The 20,173-nt window shown below is 42.4% G+C and overlaps 1 protein-coding gene across 2 annotated transcripts in view; it reads left to right on the top strand.

Moving 5' to 3' along the window:
* The window catches only part of ptprk (protein tyrosine phosphatase receptor type K), a 170,917-nt gene that overhangs the window by 69,431 nt on the left and 81,313 nt on the right, over positions 1 to 20,173 (top strand). For both annotated transcript variants that reach the window (XM_084149697.1, XM_084149698.1), the window contains exons 3-4: positions 6,103 to 6,374; positions 17,962 to 18,043. In XM_084149697.1, the coding sequence (XP_084005823.1) occupies positions 6,103 to 6,374; positions 17,962 to 18,043 (354 nt within the window). The remainder of the gene's footprint in view (positions 1 to 6,102; positions 6,375 to 17,961; positions 18,044 to 20,173) is intronic.

Here is a 20,173-nt window from a genome sequence, read left to right on the forward strand (position 1 = left end):
TTCATCATGACTTCAAGCGTGAACTAAAGCAGGTGGAATGATGATCTCGCTAGCGGGAAAAAAATGCTCACCTTTTTGTAAACCTCGTGGTGTAAATGTTTGGAGGGACCTGTGTACTGACTAACTAGAATATTCCCACATCGCTGTTGCCTGAGAAGAATGCGAGGCAGTCTAGCTGAGATCCTCCATTTTAATGGGTGAAAGGACATGAGGTTGACTGCAGGACCACTCTCTACTCTCCTCCCCTTCATAACAAAGCAAACAGAGCTCCAGCATGATTTGATCAGCCTCCAATGTTTTCCAGCTAGCAACCAGATCCCGCAAATGGAATAAGCTTCATCATAAAGTAGCTTAACATACTTTCTCAGCCAGGGAGGATGAAAAGCAGACACATCAGGGAGCTTCCATGACAAGATAACAAGTGCTATTTACCCTGCAAAAACCTCCCGTTCCTTATCTCTGAAAACCACGTTTGATTGACATTCTGGGAAAGGTTCAGTCCAAGAACACTTTTCTAAACAGCATTCTCAACACTGAAGAACAAATGCTTGAGACTCCCTCGATCAATATTCATTTGGAGCTGTGCTTATAGTTTGGTCCTGGTGGGGTTAGGCTTGGCTCAGGCTTGGCTCAGTGCCAGTGTCAGGCCCTGTTGGTCTATTAAACCTTCCATTGGAGAGGCTGAGTGGGTGTACGGCACTGACTGCACCAGTGTGTCAAACCTCACGCCTCTTTCTCTGAGTGGGTAGGCCTACACCTCTCCTGACAATCAGTAGAGGCTGAACACTAATGTGGGGCAGGGCAGTGTATAATGAGGTGAAGCCTGATTTTTTGTGCTGTTATATTAGAGAGTCCTAATAGGGAATAGCATGGTTTAAATTGCCATGATTTTTATGCCATACAAGAGCAGGAGTCGTTGTTTGGCATATCAGGCTGTCTCTGTTTCCTTTGTAACTCACAAGACTGTTCTGCCAGCGGTTGAGGCCATGATGGGTGACAGCCATCTTGTGCACTGGCATGAATCTGATGACAGCCATCTTGTGGACTGCATTCATCCTCTAGATACCTGATGTTGATGTGAAGAAAACACATCCGCTCTAAAAGCCATATGTCTTTCATATTCCTTTCTTTAATGTTCCGCCTTTTGGATGAGTAATTGTAAAGTAATAGGAAAGGAAATTATACACGATGTTGTCATTGTTTTTCACCCCCCTCAATGTCATACCCAGTTGCGTAACAGCAGGGGAAATTGCTTGTAACATTCATTTATTGTACATGTTGTATTGTACGCCTAAATCTAGCAACAATGTTCTCACCATTAGTCTTTCTCCAATTGTTGTTTTTATAAGCTTTTCTGAACAAAAATAATCTCAGCATGAATGCTGATATAAAAGCAACATTGGATAGAATGATAGAAAATAAGTAGTACAAATGTAAGGGTTCTGCAGTTTTTAGAGGGTTTGTGTGTCGTTGTGATGGTAAAGTACTATTGTCTGTTTAACCCCTGTTTTCTGCATTGTAACTTCCCAGCCCAACTCTGTGGTTGAGCCTGTTAATAAGCCTTTGGGAGAGGCTCATTCATGATTTATGTTTGTGGTCTGGCGTCTAGTTGTTGTGTGTAGTCATCATCTGTAGGCCTTAGTCGTCCAATTAACTTATTCCATATGGTTAGTTAAAATACAATTTCCCAACATGCTACTTCCTCTGTTTCAAACTCTGCTTGATACACTCACATCAGATCCAATAACATCAGATCCTTTCAAATGTACCAAGCTCACCAAAACCACAGGTTAGAGAGTATTCCTCTTGTTTCAGAAGGGTTTGTTTGGGTTGTTTCTGGTTAGGATCATTGGGTGCCTGCCTGCCTGACTGTCGGTAGGTAGGTTGGTTGTGGAGGAGTGATGTGGTGCTCTGTCATTGCCTCTCCATGTTTCTGTCATGTTCTGCTCAGCCTCAGCCAGCACTGCAGTTCAACTGGGCTCTAGCTGTGGCTACTCCGTCATTAGTGAACTATATTTAGTTCAGCTAGTCATTTAATAACATTTTGCAGTAGCTTGGTGGTAGTTGAACTAAATTCAAATCTTAGTAGTTAATGACTTTTTTGCCATATAGCAGTGTAGCTATCTACTGCAACTACACACACTATATTTGGGGCTAAAATGAAATATGGGTGAAGGAGGCAAAAATGTCATTTTTCGGCATCAGACCTGCCTAATTCTCACTTGTACCTAATACTCTCTTTTTGTTTTTAATAGGCAACATTACACATTCTGTTAGCATCTGACTCCAGAGTGATCTGTGCTTGCAATTTGTGGTCTATGACATTTCAGATTTAAGATATGATACTTTTTCACAAAGTAGTTTAGATGTAGTGAACTACTTTTTCTAAGTAATTTCTGTTAAGTAAGCTGTATTTTTCTTAAGGGTAGCTTAACTTCTTCCAGTGTGAAGTAATTGGTAGCTTGGTAAACTATAAACTAGATTTTCAGAGTAGCTTCCCAAACACTGCCAATCACCACATTAGAATAATCCAGATGCATCAAATAAACACAGCTCCCTGTTGTAACAAGCCTGTCTGAATCAGGCGATATGGCCTATTAGGAGCTTAGTTGGGTCTTTCATACATACTGAACGCTCTGGCATTAGCGGAGAGACTTCTAGCTCGCTTTCCCTTTGTTCCAGACATACATGGACTTTTTTTTCTCTCACACTGCTTCTACACCTCGAGTAGAACTGTATACATTGACATAAAGAGGAGAGGAGATTGTGTTCGTTTCACTCGAACAAAGCAGCTCTGCTTTGAATGGCTATCGGGTTTCACTACAAACACCAGCAGGCATAAACATGTGCTTTTGATCTCCAGCGCAATTCTGAAAAGTCTGTGTTGTGTTGGATATGAGTGATGATATGCTTGTTTGCTTAAGTCTAATGTAATGCATTAAAACACCATTTTATTAACTGTTGGCTCACACTTCTTAAACTACTTTCAAAGTAAATTGAATTTACATAAATTAATTATTTGTGGATGTTGAATTATGATCAAGAATGTAATCAGCCAGTGGTCCAGAAAGGGAGATCACCACAGCTGTCAATGCTCCCCCCGCCTTTTGAGAATCTCATATTTCAGCTGAGTTTATCTGGCCCATGTTGATGTAGACTGATAGCAGGACAGGCCGGGTTCTGGAGAGAAAGGGAGAGCCCTGAGGATTGAAACTCTGAGTGAGATAACAGGCTTAGGCCTTCCCCTGTTCCTCAGGCCAAGGGGTTTATCAGATCCAATGTTCTGGAGCTCTGCAGAGGAATACCACCACAGCACTCGTCTGTGGCACTCGCTCCCCAGACATTGTAGAGAAGCCAGTGTTTTGTGGCAGTGCATCACTGTACTCAACTTAACACCAGGGTTTGGGCCGACCTTAATTGCAGGTTGTTGTTTTTTTAGGAAATGGAGGTTTGTAATCTGTCGTAAAGCAGTAGTTGAGGGGACGCCTGGTTTCTGGTGTTTTCAGCCGTGGTTTAAGAGTGGACCCAGCTGCATCCTGTAACACTGCTTATGAATCTGAGAAGGGTTCTGGCCTTGATGGCATTGATGGATTTAACAGATTTAGCCTTTGGTGAGACACATTGGAGAAAAAGTAACCCTTGCTTGATCTTGGTTTGTCATGGATATCATACCTCAAGTAAAAAACGCCATTCTAAGGAGCCTAAGTGGTTCTCCCGACATCGAATGTGGAATCAATCATAAAACAGACAACATATTTACAAGACCGAGACCCTTACCAATTTGCATTGAGACACAAGAGGCTATTCATGAGTAATATGATACAGTGGATCCCCATCTGTTCATTTCACATAGCCACATTATTCCAGGACCCCGATCACCAGGTCGTTCAGGACCTGGTTTGATAAACAGGTGTTTACCCAACAATTATCACAATGAGGAAGGGCCATAGGAGTAAAAGCTACTCACATTCTCTGGGAAATAGTCTTTGTGATGCAGATTGGAGACCAGTGTCTATGAAATGGGCAGAAACTGGTTCCCTGAGGTGTTTCTGCTTCGAAGGCTACCTCAGAAATGGTTTTCAACACTGTTGCTCTAAACACACCTTTCACCTTATTGTGCGGTGCTGATGTGAAATAAATACATGTAGGCTAACTGAGTGCATATTTTAAGTGCACATGTGTGTTGTTGATAATTGAGCACATACAGTATGTGGAGTGCACATTTACAGTATGTTGTTAATATGATGGGCAGTTTTCAAACCTGTCTGTGTCGGAAAGGAGGTTCGTGCTTTGAGGCTGGCTGTGTGATTCAGAGAGATAGCAGGCTATCATGGTAAAGTTGGAATTTGGAGGCATAAACAGAAGAAAGGTGGTGAATTTGTTTGTTTTCAGTCCAAATGAATCAAATCTGATTTCAGATGCTGTTTAGCAAATGATTCCCATCTCTCCCATTTTCATTATTGCTGTATGATTATTTCCCTCTCAGAACAAAGTCCAAGGATTTTTAATAGGAAAAAAATAAGTATGGATTTTGTCCAACTTTGGACGTCCTTTGTTTGAGCTTTAGTGGGGAAGTGAAATAAATAAATGAAATCATAGATGTGCGTAATAGAATTGCCAACAGCTTTTGGCTGTAGCGTTCTTTCCGTTTCTTTCGTTTGTCCTCTGACAGCTTGATAATAATAATAATAATATAATAATAATAATAATAATAATATGCCATTTAGCAGACACTTTTATCCAAAGCGACTTACAGTCATGTGTGCATACATTTTTACATATGGGTGGTCCCGGGGATCGAACCCACTACCCTGGCGTTACAAGCGCCATGCTCTACCAATTGAGCTTGCTCTCATAAAGAAGTAATGCATGAGAGCGAAACAGACACGTTTTATTTTTAAGCCTCATGTTTATTTTGTACCTTGATGAAAACCACACTGCCTGGCCTGGAACGGTTCCCCAGGGAGGTGGGAGGGGAGGGTGAAAAATACACTGCCTGGCCCTGCTGGAACAGTCTGTCAGGAGGGGGGAGGGAGCGGGGAGAGGGGCGTTGGGAGGGCTCACCGCCTAGCTTTGGGGAGGAAGGCTTTCTTGTAAGTTTTCCTGAAACAAACCTCCAACAGTCAAACTCCCTTTGTTCCCAACGACAAAGACTCGCCTTTGAACACAGACCATTTCAAAGGTCTTCGACTAAAATGTTTGAAAATATATACATTTCAACAATTAGCTATTCGTAAATGCAATTTTCCAAAAAGCTGTTGTACCACAAATGAAGAAAATGTATACTGCTGCACTCCAAAGGTCCTTCTGGTTTCTTTGTATTTGTCCTCGATGAAAGCAGACCAATCATTCAGACCACCTTGAAAATATCGGCCACTTCACAGCGAATCATCTCCATTTAAAAACCCAGCATACATTAACATGCCCAGATGGGTTCCTAAAAGATTTCTTAGAACTCCTTCTTTGCTTGGAGCTGAACACACAATGATGGTTCAGAGTTCTCGTACAATATGAGTCATCAGAACTGAAGTTAAATTGGAGTCATTGTTTTGGCAGGCCTGAAAATGGTGAACAGATGTACTGATTTTGTGACAAATGATTGTGAAATGAGGCTTTGGCCAGGCCTGATGTCTTGCTTAAGGGGATAACACATGAGCAAAATGGATTTAAATCATGCATAACAAAGATTCCAAAAGGAATTTAATTAGATATTTGTTTGTTCAATCAATACTAAATGACCTGCACTGAACTCTACATGGCAATGTTCCCAAAATATTTTTTTTTTTTCTCATTTAGTGCATCAAACTATATTCAATCAATTAAAATGTATTTTATTTAAAGCATTTCTATTTGTTTGGTCTTTACCCAAAATGTGTTACTAAGAAACATTGGACCACTTCAAGTGGAGTGGAGAACCGTTAGCTGCTGAGAGTCTGACTCTAGGCCCCTCTTCTCTCCATGTCCTCTAATGTCCTCTCCTCTCCTCTCCTCTCCTCTCCTCTCCTCTCCTCTCCTCTCCTCTCCTCTCCTCTCCTCTCCTCTCCTCTCCTCTCCTCTCCTCTCCTCTCCTCTCCTCTCCTCTCCTCTCCTCTTCCTCCTCAGGTTCCTACATGATGGTGGACTCCTCCCAGCACGACGCCGGTGAGAAGGCACGCATCCAGCTGCCAGTAATGAAGGAAAACGACACCCACTGTATTGACTTCAACTACTTATTATACACCCAAGATGGCTCCAGCCCGGGGACGCTGAACATTCTGGTGAAGGTCAACAAAGGTCCCCTGGCTAATCCCATCTGGAATGTGACCAGCTACACCGGGAAGGACTGGCTCCGTGCTGAGCTGGCCGTCAGTACCTTCTGGCCCAATGAGTATCAGGTACACAGAGCCACTACACCACTCCATTACCTATCCATCTGGGTCCGTTTGTATGAAACTTCTCAGAGTAGGAGTGCTGATTTAGGATCAGTTTGGACTTTTAAATCACAAAAAATAAGATTACATGGACAGTGGGGATTGATCCTACATCAGCTCTCCTACTCTGAGACATTTGATACGGACCAAGGCCTCAGTAGCACTGATATGGAGATGAACCTATTGGCTGTATGTCTCTCGTTCACTGGTCTTTGTTGAGGCTCGATGATCTTCAAGCCAAGGTCTTCCAATTTTCTTCACCACTTGCAATTAGATTCTCAAATTAGGCAGGGTCCGGAAAAGGATATTAAAGACTATAAATTATAGCAGTTTAATTATTAAAATAATTATTATTGAGAAGGCACGGGCAATGAACTGATTCCATATAAATAGGGATTAATTTGCGCATATTTGCATTTTTCAAATGCCACATTGTGATGCATCTAATTTTGAAAGCAGGCAAATGCATAGTTCTCCAAATGTCAGCTCGATCATTGAATTTATTTCTTGTTTATTATGTTTTCGTTCTTTATTGCCAATTCATTTTGCTCAGTTTTGGCCAATAAACTGCTAAACTAATTGTATCGTATAACGTCATCATGCATAGTCATGCAACATGACGAGAAATGCTGGTTCATTTCACAGGTAAATACTTTTCTTTAGCTGTAAATTGGGGAGTGATAGTAAGTCACTGAAGATCATTAACCCTTCCTCACAGTCAGATTTACAGCTGATAAGAAAGGCTCTCAAGTAGCCAGTTCTGTAATGAGAATGGATGGTTAAGGAGGAGATAGGGAGGAAGACCTACAGCCCCGCTCTGCCCTTGTGGTCCCCTATCTGGGCTGGGGTCCTAAAAGGGGTCACGACTGGTACTAATAAGTCAATTTAACAAACACACAAGCATACGCACACACACACATGCTTGCACACACACACACACGCACATACACACACACGACAGTGGTCGTTTGTGCACTGGTAATGAGGGCTTGTCTTAGCAATGTGGTTGAGTGGAGCTGGACCAGGGATCCTTGTCTAAGACATTGGGGAAGGTGGCTAGGCTCGGCCACTGATTTATCTGTGTTGACCGGGACACAGGAGTGGAGACTGGGGCACACAGGCAATGTGTGTGGCTGTGTATGCCGGAGGGGCCCGGTAGGATAGCTGCATGTCACTCTGCGCCATCTAAAGCCGGCCTGACAACCCAAACCTCCCATCCCTGAGTATGGGTTCTCAGTGAGGAATTCAGGGGTGACAACCCAAACTGCCCAGAGCTATACCTCTGAAAGGCTGTAACACAGGAACAAGGGTGATAGCCTGGTTCTTTATCCTCAGTGTCCTGCTAATAGCTGCTGCTGTCGTTTCTGCAGCCTGTAACATAAGTGAAGGCAGGTTTTTATTTCCCCTGCAAGGTTCAGAGTTGTTGTTTTTCACAACCCTGGAGGCACGCCAGGTCCGCCATGCGAGACAGCTACATTGGCTGTAAATGACTAAAATCTGATTTGAAATATTCAGAAAGCTAAAGATGTTGGACAAGATTCGGTGCCAGATACTTTGTGATTATCAAATTACCATGCAGCAGCTAGTGTACTCTCTCCTCTCGCCTCCTCTCCGTCACTCCCTCCTTTCGCTCTTCAGATACTTTATTTATCCGCCTTTTGGAATGGGATTTGATTCAATAAGCTCGCCTCCCTTTCTTTCTCTGCCAATGCCGTATTTGTAAGTATTTGATTAGCATTTTGTTGCCTCCTTTTCTCTCTGTATGGTTCATGAAACCCGTGGCCTGTCATATCACTAATTGGGAAGAATGAATGATTCAGTACTCTTGTCAACACGTGTCATCTTGGAGTGATAGGGAATTTTAAGTGGCCGATGCGTATGCTCATTATTCTAATCAGATATTTGGTTTCTTAGTATCCTTTGCCAGTAGTGTCAGAGCTAGAGTTATAAAGGCCTTCTGACATACTGTCATGCTGACAATGGCTAGTGTAATTGGACACCTGTGTTTCCATATGCCTCTGTGAGGACACTTTGCTGTAATACCAGAACAGTAGTGTTAGTGAGAGATGAAATAGAACCATTCAATTCCATAAGCATCAGTGTAACTGTTCTGAAATGTTTTATTTGATAGGTGTACTTACATTGGCTTGAGCTATTTGTGTAAGTGAGTGAGTGAGTGAGTAAGAAAAAAGGTTTGGCCACAGGTGTGCGCTCGTCTTTGTTTCATTATAGTTGGCTGCCTCTGCTGTTCATGAGTAGTCATTACACATGTGGTCTCTTCAAACTGTAGTTACTGAACTGCACACATGTAGATTTTCCATTTATTCCATCAATAAGATTTATTAAAAGGCATCCGAATGCATTCATCATCAATTCATTTGCTCATTACTTGTGTATATGTTTCAGTGATGATTCATAACTCTATTGCCAATATGTACAATGTCAGCCACGTTCAGGTGAAACAAGTTATTTTTGATCGAAGGCCAGAGCTCATCATTCCATTGTTCCTCCCCTGCTGAATGACATTTTGTGTCTCCAACTGAGCTGCTGTCTCCCAAAAGGTGTGCTGGGAAAGGCCTTGTCTGAATAGATCCCATCATAGAGATCTGATAGCCCCCACCCACCCCCATCCCCGATCCCCTGTAGAGGCCGGAGCATGCTTAGACATCTTAGCCTGTAAATAAGTCTGTACACGCAGGGGATTAGGGATCATTTGGGAGAGCAGAGCGTTATAATTAATAGCCTCTGATATCAGAGGGGAGAAACTAATGAAGCACGAGGGCCAGTGCCGGCATGTCTCTTTGTCCTTCTCTCTCTCTCTCTCGCTCGCTCGCTCGCTCACTGCTGATTTGACCTTTGTCCGCATTTCTCCAACTCCACATCACCTTGAAGCCCAGGATTGGTGTCTTTGTCACCTTTGATTTGAGTGATGACCCCAGACACCTGGTCATTATGTGTGTAAATACTGGTCTCTTACTATAATGAATCATGTTATTTCGCATTTATAATAGTTATTTACTTCTGGCATGTGCATTGAAATAAATGAATTAGGACTGATTTAAATGTGTCAAATTAAATGTTTAATGAAATGTTAGAAGTGAGATTACATAGCCTCTGGGGATTGTTAAACATTGAATTATGTCAGATATTACACCAGAATGTAGCAGCTGAACACACATTGGTGAAGCAGTCATACATGCATGATTTCTATGTATCAATAGACTATTTGTGTGTCTCTTCAGACAGTTTTGACTAATTGCCATGGATATGTCCTCTGTAGCTCAGCTGGTAGAGCACGGCGCTTGTAACGCCAAGGTAGTGGGTTCGATCCCCGGGACCACCCATACACAAAAATGTATGCACGCATGACTGTAAGTCGCTTTGGATAAAAGCGTCTGCTAAATGGCATATTATTATTATTGATATGTGATGTTTTACTCCAATAGACACTGTTTTGTAATGCTGCAATTCGAAAGTAAACATGCGGTCTCCTCTTTGTCCTGGGGTAAGGGCACTGACCTAAATGGTCTTAGCTGCTGTCCAGAACCCTCAGCCGTCAACTCTAGTTGTCTTAAAGGGGGATCTCAGAGGAACTATGGTGTCATAGAGGGGGGCTGGAATGGTAAGGAGGGGCCTGTAGGACCCAAATGATTTATTCACAAGCAGGTGTTTACTCTTTAGCTCAAGACCAAATTGGATTTAAACAATCAAGACTGTTAAAACAATTAGGGCTCAGACTGGTAGGCTTTTCCACGCTAGAGGTGTGTGTGTGTGTCTGTCTGTGTGTGTGTGTTTGTGTGTGTGTGTGTGAGCCTCTTTTAATTAATGGAGTGACAAGTGAGGACTTAAAGGAGTGTGAGTCACTAGGCGTGTGAGAGAGGGCTAGCCAGTGCCTGTGGCACTCCTTGTTGTGTACACTTGGTGTGGGTGGGGGTTGGTTTGTTCAAATGTGTGTGTGTGTGTATATAGGGAAGGGAGTAGTTGTGGGGGAGGGTGGAGGTCTGAAGGCTGAAGGCTGGCATTTCTTGTCAAGGTCATTCCATCTCTTCTCGTCAACGTTCCACAACTTCCCCCTCCCCCCTCCCATATTTTGGCCCAACGCAGACTCATTCCTGATGCTCTGACTGCGTCTGAACCTATAGATGGCCTGCAGAAGATTGAAATGGGGGCAATTCAACCGTTGAGGTCTTAGATTAGCCCTGGATATTTCCATCTGCGTCGTGACGCGTAATGATTATGACCCCTGCGTGGACGATCCAGAGGAATGACCGCTGCGTGGACGATCCAGAGGAATGACCGCTGCGTGGACGATCCAGAGGAATGACCGCTGCGCTGCTCTCAGCACTTCTCTGCACTGGAAGAAACAAAAGACAAGAAGACTCTTCTAAAGCACAGCCTGACAAAGAACTTTGTTCAGTGCTATGACTGTGTGTGTGTGTGTGAATACAGCCCTTCTGTCGAGTAGAAATAACAGGTCTTATCATTAATGGTCCATATTTGACCTGTTAGAAGGTGCTGACTGTGCTACATTGAGTTAAATTGAATTCTTGCACCGAGGGCTTTTTCCAGCTGGAGCAGAGCTATGCAATAAATCCATTAGGATCATTTAATCAGTGTTAATGACACAGTTTTAAGATGATTAACGTGATTATAGCCACACTCGCAATGGTTTTTAGAGTCTAATTCTTATTGAGGTGAAATTAGCCTGGGCCCTTTGAAAGACTTGTGTTTGCTCTTCCATTGTAATCAGTGTTGGTTCCTTATTCTGGTAGATCTCCTATCCCTGGTTTAGTAGTTTGATGATTTTGTCAGGAATTTGCTCTCTGTTCCTATCAGGGTGAACATCTACCCTCACCACTGGCCTCTCCCCTCCCACTCATCATGCTTCAGACTCGATCTCTCCAAGTGCAATCACTCTAATTTGGCCCCGGCCATTGATCTGAATACGGAAACAATCAATGTTAAAAAGGTAGAGTATGTATCTACCTCAAAACATGTTTTCATTTTCCTGAAGCCCCTTACCTCATTATTGTTGGGGCTCTCTGCCGTATTAAAGTAAAGTATGGCGTAATGGCCGCTTATGGAGATTGCTCCTCTGCCGGCATGCAGCGGTTGAAATGATAGATTGAAATTGATCTCTCAAAGCTGAGAGATTACTCTTCAACTGAGAGGGATGCACCTCCTATGAACCGCCCTGTGAGGAATCATGGGAGGGAGTCTGAAGCCAGAATATATTGCTTCTAATGGGCCATCCTGGAGGAGAGAGAGAGCCTTCGCAGCACTGCACATCACAACGGAGCCCGAAAAACATGTTGCTGCGTCTTTCTTCAAAGGCAAACATTTCGGCACACATCTCCCCCATAGACATGATGAATGACTTCTCCCGGGCTGCTCCCAGGGAAATAAAAGGCTTTTCTCTCGTCACATTTGTATCAATTGTGGTATTTTTTTCTGACAGTGTTTACTCTGTGACTGCTGTGGTAGTGATCAGTGGAATACATGCAAATGGAAGATGGGTGATGGGAGGGAGGGGGGTGTAGCTCCTCCAGCAGAATGCCTCTTCGCCAGGCCTCTCTGTGACAGGTGAAGTGATAAGAGAACAGCAAATACCCCCCCATCAGGTGGGTGATGTGATGAGTGGGTGCCTGGCAGACAGAGGGGGTGTTATGTGTGTGTGTGTGTCCACGTGTGCATGCATGCACACATTTGCATCTCTGACAATGTGTGCTTTGTATTTCCAAGTCACAGCCATAGTTTGCCTCGAAAGTTGGGTCGCATGTTTTGATATTCTTGAGACATGTCTGCGTTGGTTGTGTGTATGTTGATATTATAATCAATGGATTGCATTTTTCTCTGTTTGAGAGAAAGGGGTAGAAAAATAATGCTTTATGATCCCCCCCCCCACACCCACACCCACACCCACACATACACAACCTATACCAGCTGGTAGGGCAGGAGTTGCTGACATCATGGTCATTTGAGCAGCTCATGCAGGCTTCATGCAGGCTCCAGCACAGCTGCAGTCTCTGCCTGGCCGTCCGTCCATCCCTGATTCTGTCCCTGCATGTCTCCATGTGAGGCTCCAGCAGACAGGAAACCCTTCTCTAGGTCCATCTGCCACCCCCCTAGACCACAGCTCCTCTCCTCCTCTAGCCAAGACCTGCTGGTCCAAGGCTCTACCCAGCATTCAGCCTCTGAAAGGTAACCTCAGTGCTGTAGACATTGAGTTGGGGTCGTTGTATTTCAGATTTCAGAGACATTTAGTAGTCTCTGTATTTACTGACTGTATATGGAGACATTTTGGATAAATGAACTTCCAATTAACTTTATCTCAGTATGACTTGGTTTGCTGATGAAACTCCTCAGTACCTCCAATCAAAATGGAGTAAACAAAGGTAAACTAACAATTTGGATATATCCACTGTGAGCGTTTTTATTCCAATTGCTGTCATCCTCAGCCTGTGTTGTGAATATATCAGTATTTTCTCCTCACCTGGAGGAGAGCAGTGTATTATTTTTAAAGAGCTGTCAGGGGGCTCATGCTGTGGGGAGAGCTCACTCTGTGAGCCTACTGGCTTGTGGCTGGGTGACATCAGGGCTAGTCTGTCGCAGCTAGCTCGGTTAAGATAATTGCTCCAGCACAGAGTGTCACAGCAGAGTTTTTTTGATCTCAACTTGTTTGTTCAATTTTCAATGATGGCCAACCTCTTCTCTTTACTGTCACAACTGAAAATTGCAATCGGTAGTTCTGAAATGGCTACTCTTTCACCTTTTCCCTCCGAGAGTAATATGTTTTGTTGTTCATCTATGTTGTACGACCAGGCTCTAATAAGATCATGTTATTACGTTATTGAGTGAAAAAACTCGTAATCGAATACAGTACATCTGTCCATTTTCACTAGTTGTGGAAAACCAATATAGAACGGGGGGTTGGGAGCATGGCAGATTCCTGTGACTGCCCTGACTACACTGCTCCCTTAAAGATTTATACCATAATCCTCTCATTGGAATTATCGCAAGTGCTGGCTTAAGATTTGTTTAGCAAATGTCGTATGCATTAAGAGAGAGATCCCTTAAAAGGATATGAATCTCAGCTAAAAGCAAAATACCATCAATATGCTAGGGTTAGGTTGCAGCTGGTACAAACTATTATTGTAAATGTTTTATTCTGTGTCTCTCTTTTCCTGCTGAAAGGCATGTTTAGAATGTAATTCAGGGGATCAGGATTCAGCCGTAAAGTGTCACAATAGATTTAGCAAATTTTGAAGTCTAAGAAAGATGAATTAAAGGTTGTGTTCAGTGGAAAACAAAGTGCATGAAGTGAGGGTTATTTTCTATAATCAGCTTCAAGGGGAGGCACATCTTTTTAAATTGACCATTTATAGCTACATGTAAATCTGTTCTCACATTTCCCCACCAACACTGAGCCATACTTACAGTGCCTTCAGAAAGTATTCATACCCCTTGATTTATTCCACATTTACCCCATAATGACAAAGTGAACACGTTTTTAGAAATTGTTGCACATTTATTGAAAATGAAATACAGAAATATCTCATTTATATAAAGTTGAAGTCGGAAGTTTACATACACTTAGGTTGGAGTCAGTAAACTCGTTTTTCAACCACTCCACAAATTTCTTGTTAACAAACTATAGTTTTGGCAAGTCCGTTAGGACATCTACTTTGTACTTGACACAAGTAATTTTTCCAACAATTGTTTACAGACAGATTATTTCACTTATAATTCACTGTATCACAATTCCAGTGGGTCAGAAGTTTACATACACTAAGTTGACTGTGCCTTTAAACAGCTTGGAAAGTTCCAGAAAATGATGTCATGGCTTTAGAAGCTTCAGATAGGCTAATTGACATCATTTGAGTCAATTGGAGGTGTACCTGTGGATGTATTTCAAGGCATACCTTCAAACTCAGTGCCTCTTTGCTTGACATCATGGGAAAATGAAAAGAAATCAGCCAAGACCTCAGAGAAAAAAAATTGTAGACCTCCACAAGTCTGGTTCATTCTTGGAGCAATTTCCAAACGCCTGAAAGTACCACGTTCATCTGTACAAACAATAGTACGCAAGTAGAAAACACCATGGGACCACGCAGCCATCATACCGCTCAGGAAGGAGACGCGTTCTGTCTCCTAGAGATGAACGTACTTTGGTGCGAAAAGTGCAAATCCACAGTAAAACGAGTCCTATAACGACATAATCTGAAAGGCCGCTCAGCAAGGAAGAAGGCACTGCTCCAAAACCGCCATAAAAAAGCCAGACTACGGTTTGCAACTGCACATGGGGACAAAGATCGTACTTTTTGGAGAAATGTCCTCTGGTCTGATGAGACAAAAATAGAACTGTTTGGCCATAACAACCATCGTTATGTTTGGAGGAAAAAGGGGGGCTTTGCAAGCCGAAGAACACCATCCCAACCGTGAAGCACGGGGGTGGCAGCATCATGCTGTGGGGGTGCTTTGCTGCAGGAGGGACTGGTGCACTTTACAAAATAGATGGCATCATGAGGAAGGAAAATTATGTGGATATATTGAAGCAATATCTCAAAACATCAGTCAGGAAGTTAAAGCTTGGTGGCAAATGGGTCTTCCAAATGGACAATGATCCCAAGCATACTTCCAAAGTTGTGGCAAAATGGCTTAAGGACAACAAAGTCAAGGTATTGGAGTGGCCATCACAAAGCCCTGACCTCAATCCTATAGAAAATCTGTGGGCAGAACTGAAAAAGTGTGTGCGAGCAAGGAGGCCTACAAACCTGACTCAGTTACACCAGCTCTGTCAGGAGGAATGGGCCAAAATTCACCCAACTTATTGTGGGAAGCTTGTGGAAGGCTACCCGAAACATTTGACCCAAGTGAAGCAATTTAAAGGCAATGCTACCAAATACTATTTGAGTGTATGTAAACATCTGACCCACTGGGAATGTGATGAAATATATAAAAGCTTAAATAAATAATTCTCTCTACTATTATTCTGACATTTCACATTCTTAAAATAAAGTGGTGATCCTAAAAGGATTAAATGTCAGGAATTGTGAAAAACTGAGTTTAAATGTATTTGGCTAAGGTGTATGTAAACATCCGACTTCAACTGTAAGTATATTAACACCCTTGAGTCAATACATGTTAGTCACCTTCGGCAGTGATTACAGCTGTGAGTCTTTCTGGATAAGTCTCAAAGAGCGTTGCACACCTGGATTGTACAATATTTGCACATTTATTATTTTGTTAAGTACTGTCAAGTTGGTTGTTGAATATTGCTAGACAGTCTTTTTCTAATCTTGCCATAGATTTTCAAGCCAATTTTAAGTCAAAACTGTAACTAGGCCACTCAGGAACATTCAATGTCGTCTTGGTAAGCTCCAGTGTATATTTGGCCTTGTGTTTTAGGTTATTGACCTGCTGAAAGGTGAAAGGTCTCCCAGTGTCTAGTGGAAAGCAGACTGAACCAGGTTTTCCTCTAGGATTTTGCCTGTGCTTAGCTCTATTCCATTTATTGTTATATATTTTAAAAAACTCCCTAGTCCTTGCCGATGACAAGCATACCCGATGACAAGCAACCACCACCATGCTTGAAAATATGAAGAGTGGTACTCAGTGATGTGTTGTGTTGGATTTGCCCCAAACATAACACTTTGTATTCAGGACATAAAGTCAATTTCTTTGGCAAATTATTTGCAGTTTTACTTTAATGCTTTATTGCAAACAGGATGCATTTTTGGGAATATTTGTATTCTGTACAGGCTTCCTTCTTTTCTCTCTGTCATTTAGGTTAGTATTGTGGAGTAACTACAATGTTGTTGATCCATTCTCACCGTTGTCCTCATGGTTTCCTACCTCTCCGGCAACTGAGTTAGGAAGGACGCCTGTATCTTTCTAGTGACTGGGTGCATTGATCCACCATCCAATGTGTAATTCATAACTTCACCATGCTCAGAAGAATATTCAATGTCTGCTTTAATTTTTTTTACCCATCTACCAATAGTTGCCTTTCTTTGCGAGGCATTGGAAAACCTCCCTGGTCTTTGTGGTTGAATCTGTGTTTGAAATTCACTGCTCGACTGAGGGACCTTACAGATAATTGTATGTGTGGGGTACAGAGATGAGGTAGTCATTCAAATATCATGTTAAACACTATTATTGCACATAGTGAATCCATGCAATTTATTATGTGACTTGTTAAGCAAATCTTTACTCCTGAACTTATTTAGGCTTGCCGTAAGAAAGGAGTTGAATACTTATTGACTCAATACATTTCAGCTTTTCATTTAGTATTAATTTCAAAAAAATTCTAAGAACATAATTCCACTTTGACATTATGGGGTATTGTGTGTACCAAATCTCAATTTAATCCATTTTCAATTCAAGTGGGAATTTAAAATGTCAAAAGGTGTGAATACTTTCTGAAGGCACTGTATGTGTCCAGAGTAGTAAAAACCATGTAAGCCAGTTTGATGTATACTAAGTGCAGATTAGGTCGACGGACTCCATTTTTTCGTAAGAAGCTGGGTATATTCCAACAAGTAACCAGATTTTCTGTGAGTAGGCAACTGGCCAGAGGCCTAAGAGGCCCAACCATCCATTTGTTTTGACGGATGAAAGCAGAGGGCCATTGATCCCCAGTCTCCACAGCAGGTCCTGTAAATGCTCTGATTAGCATGACGTCCTCAGTACTGTAGTCACCTATCTGACAGCCTGATGTGGGGGCAGCTATGGACAATTGCAATGTACTGTAGCCATGTAACCATGTAGCCTGCTATCCCCACACAAAGGTGTAAACGTTATTAAGACTGAACAATATGTTCTGCCCACACAATTAGTCATTTTTTCCCTCTTTGTGTGCAGGACTCTGACTGAGAGCAAAGACAAAAATTTAACAGGAAAGTATTTTTAGATGGACATTATTTCCTCTGTGTGGAATTATAGTTTATGGTATGTGCTAATTCAATAACCATCCAGAGGAAATTGCACGTTTCACATTTTTGTGAAGAGTGTGCTTTTTTTCTCAGTGTTACAAGGTTCAGTCAAATGTTTCACTTAATGACATCAATGTTTGGATAAGTAATTTTCCTTGCATTTTGCTTTATGTTAGAATTCAACCTCAACATTTTTCGCCTCATGGCACAAAAGAAGTGACTTGACTTACTATAAAATAAGTGAAAGGGGGGGAAAAACATTCCACCTCACATTGAAATCATGCTGCTGTGGCAATCACAAGCCACACATTTTTATTTTTTACAGAATTATATCGACTGTTGATTTATTTATATTCCCCCTTCACTTTTTATCTGGAGAATATGATTTCTGTCCCAGTTTACGATCACATCCCATGGCACCATAAAGTGCCCGCAGCGGATATACCAAACGGCTGCCTGTCGGAACCTGCAAGTGTCTTGGGCAGAATGATGGAGCATTAGGGATCGATCTGTGAAAATGTGATGGAAATGAGTGTTGTAAACATCCTCTCCTCCCCTCCCCCCCCCCCCCCCCCCCCCCCCCCCCCCCCCCGTCTCTCTCACTCTCTCTCTGGCAGGTCATATTTGAGGCGGAGGTCTCGGACGGGAAGACAGGCTTCATTGCGATTGATGACATCCAGGTTTTGAGCTATCCATGTGGTAAGTCATTACACAGGCAGTAATTACCAGACACTCCTGCATTGCTGCTGATGGGTTTTTTGTTGCTACGCAAATTAAGATACGTAAGAAGGTGACACTGGTTGAGGGGAAGGATGAAGTGAGCACGGTTTGCTGCTGGACGATAATAAAGTGGACTGACCTGCATTTGAAAACATCAGTGACTGTCGGCAGAGGAGGGAATAAATAAATACATTAATAAATGAATCAGCCGTGCAATAAAGGATAATTGTGCTCTCTCAGCATGGCTTTATGGGTTGTAATAGCTGGCTTCCACCCACTTCAGCACAATGAGTTACTTGAACCTTAACCTTCAAAAATCCCTGGCTTCCCGATGACCTGACCATAAAATATAGTCGTTTTTAATTTTTTTTACCCAGAGACCATTTTACAAAGACACAGTGAAAGCGTGTTTCCGACAGCTTCCACCGATGCCAAATATTCGAGACGTCATTGGAAATCAACTTTTCATGATTGAATAAGAAGTGTTATTGAGAAAACGAAGTGAGTGTGTGTGTCCAAGGTTGTTTGCTCTGTACTCACACTCTTACACATCAAAAGGGCCCAACCTGACATTTTCTATATTTATATTTTTACCTCACCTCCATTTTGTCTAGAATGATTTGGATTAGTCTATCCAGGATGATAAAGGATTAGATGAAATAATGGAAAGGTATCCCAATTAGGAGCACCAGCAACCACAGGGGGTAGGGATTTCACCTTCACTGATGAAGTCTCCTAACTAGGAGTGTAATACTTTTGAACAGTGTAATAAACCTTTTGTGACAGTTAATTATAAAGGGTGGGTAAAATGGCTGGTTTAGGGACACTGGACCCTTTGAGGACAAGACTAGTGCAGTCCAGTCTGTCCAGCCATGCATCCTCTCCCGCTACCTCCTCCTAGGATGCATCCAAAATGGCATCCTATTCCCTACATAATGCACTACATTTGATCAGAGTCCTTTGGGCCCTGATCAAAAGTAGTGCACTATGTAGCGAATAGGGTGCCATTTGAGAAGCAGCCCTAGCCTCCACAGTAGCAGCATTCATTTAAATTGACAGCTGCATCCAGAGAAATGCTCTGAGCAGTGAGCAGTACTGAGCACTAGCCACCCCTCATTTGGCAGCAGGGTAAATGGATTGATTCAGGGGACCGATACATCCCAGGCTAATTTGGAGCTAATCTGCTAATACCGTCGCTCCAGAGGGTAATTTCTGTTGGATTTAACAATAATAATTATCCCTCGGTCTCAAACATTTACCCATTTATTACTTTGGAGAAACCCATTTTATTTTTTTTAAGGAGTGTTAAGTATTTAGTGAGCACTATAGAAAAACAAGCATATTCCTAGTAAGTGCGTGATCGCTCTTCAATAACAAATGCTGCTGATTTGGACCAACCGGTTAATCAGCAAATGTCGTTTTCTTTTGCACTTGGTTCAAAGTGTCTGGCATGGCCATATCCTCCTGGTTATCAGTGGCCACTGGCTCTGATCCCTGTCTCAAGAGAAGCTTGCAGCTCTTCAGCGTCAGAGTGGATGGATCCCTGACTCAGCTCTGTGTGAAATAAGTGTGTGCTGAACCACCCACCTCTACCCACCCATTGCACTGATCATAATGAACTAGCTAAGCACACACCCTAGCTGACAAACCCTTAGACACAGTGATTCTCAGGCTCTATTTTAGCCATCGTCTCATAGCTAGTTAAATCACTGTTGTTGGGTCTTTATTTATGGTTCCATCACTAGCCTGTTGGATCATCTCACTGTTCTATCTCCTCTTCCTCCCTTCACGACCGCCTCTAGATCTCACACTCTGTAGTGCATTCGCAGTCTAAGGTTCTGTCTCTTTGTATGTATGGGATGTGCATAAAATATGCCTAATCAGTTTTTCCGTTATAGGATACAGGCTAATTTGGGGGATTACCCTTAGGCTGTGATTTGAATTCGCTGCTGGATTATAGAATACAATTAATTTCACAACCACTCCAAAACATTAATTAAAAGAAAACATCTACAGGCAATGAGTTTTCCTCCTCAAAGTCAAATTGAAGAAAGTTAATTGAAGAAAGATGTTAAATGCAGCATCTTTAAACTTGCACATTTCCTTGTA

This window comes from Coregonus lavaretus (genome assembly GCF_964263955.1).
Source record: "Coregonus lavaretus genome assembly, chromosome: 31".
In the NCBI taxonomy this organism is placed as follows: domain Eukaryota; kingdom Metazoa; phylum Chordata; class Actinopteri; order Salmoniformes; family Salmonidae; genus Coregonus; species Coregonus lavaretus.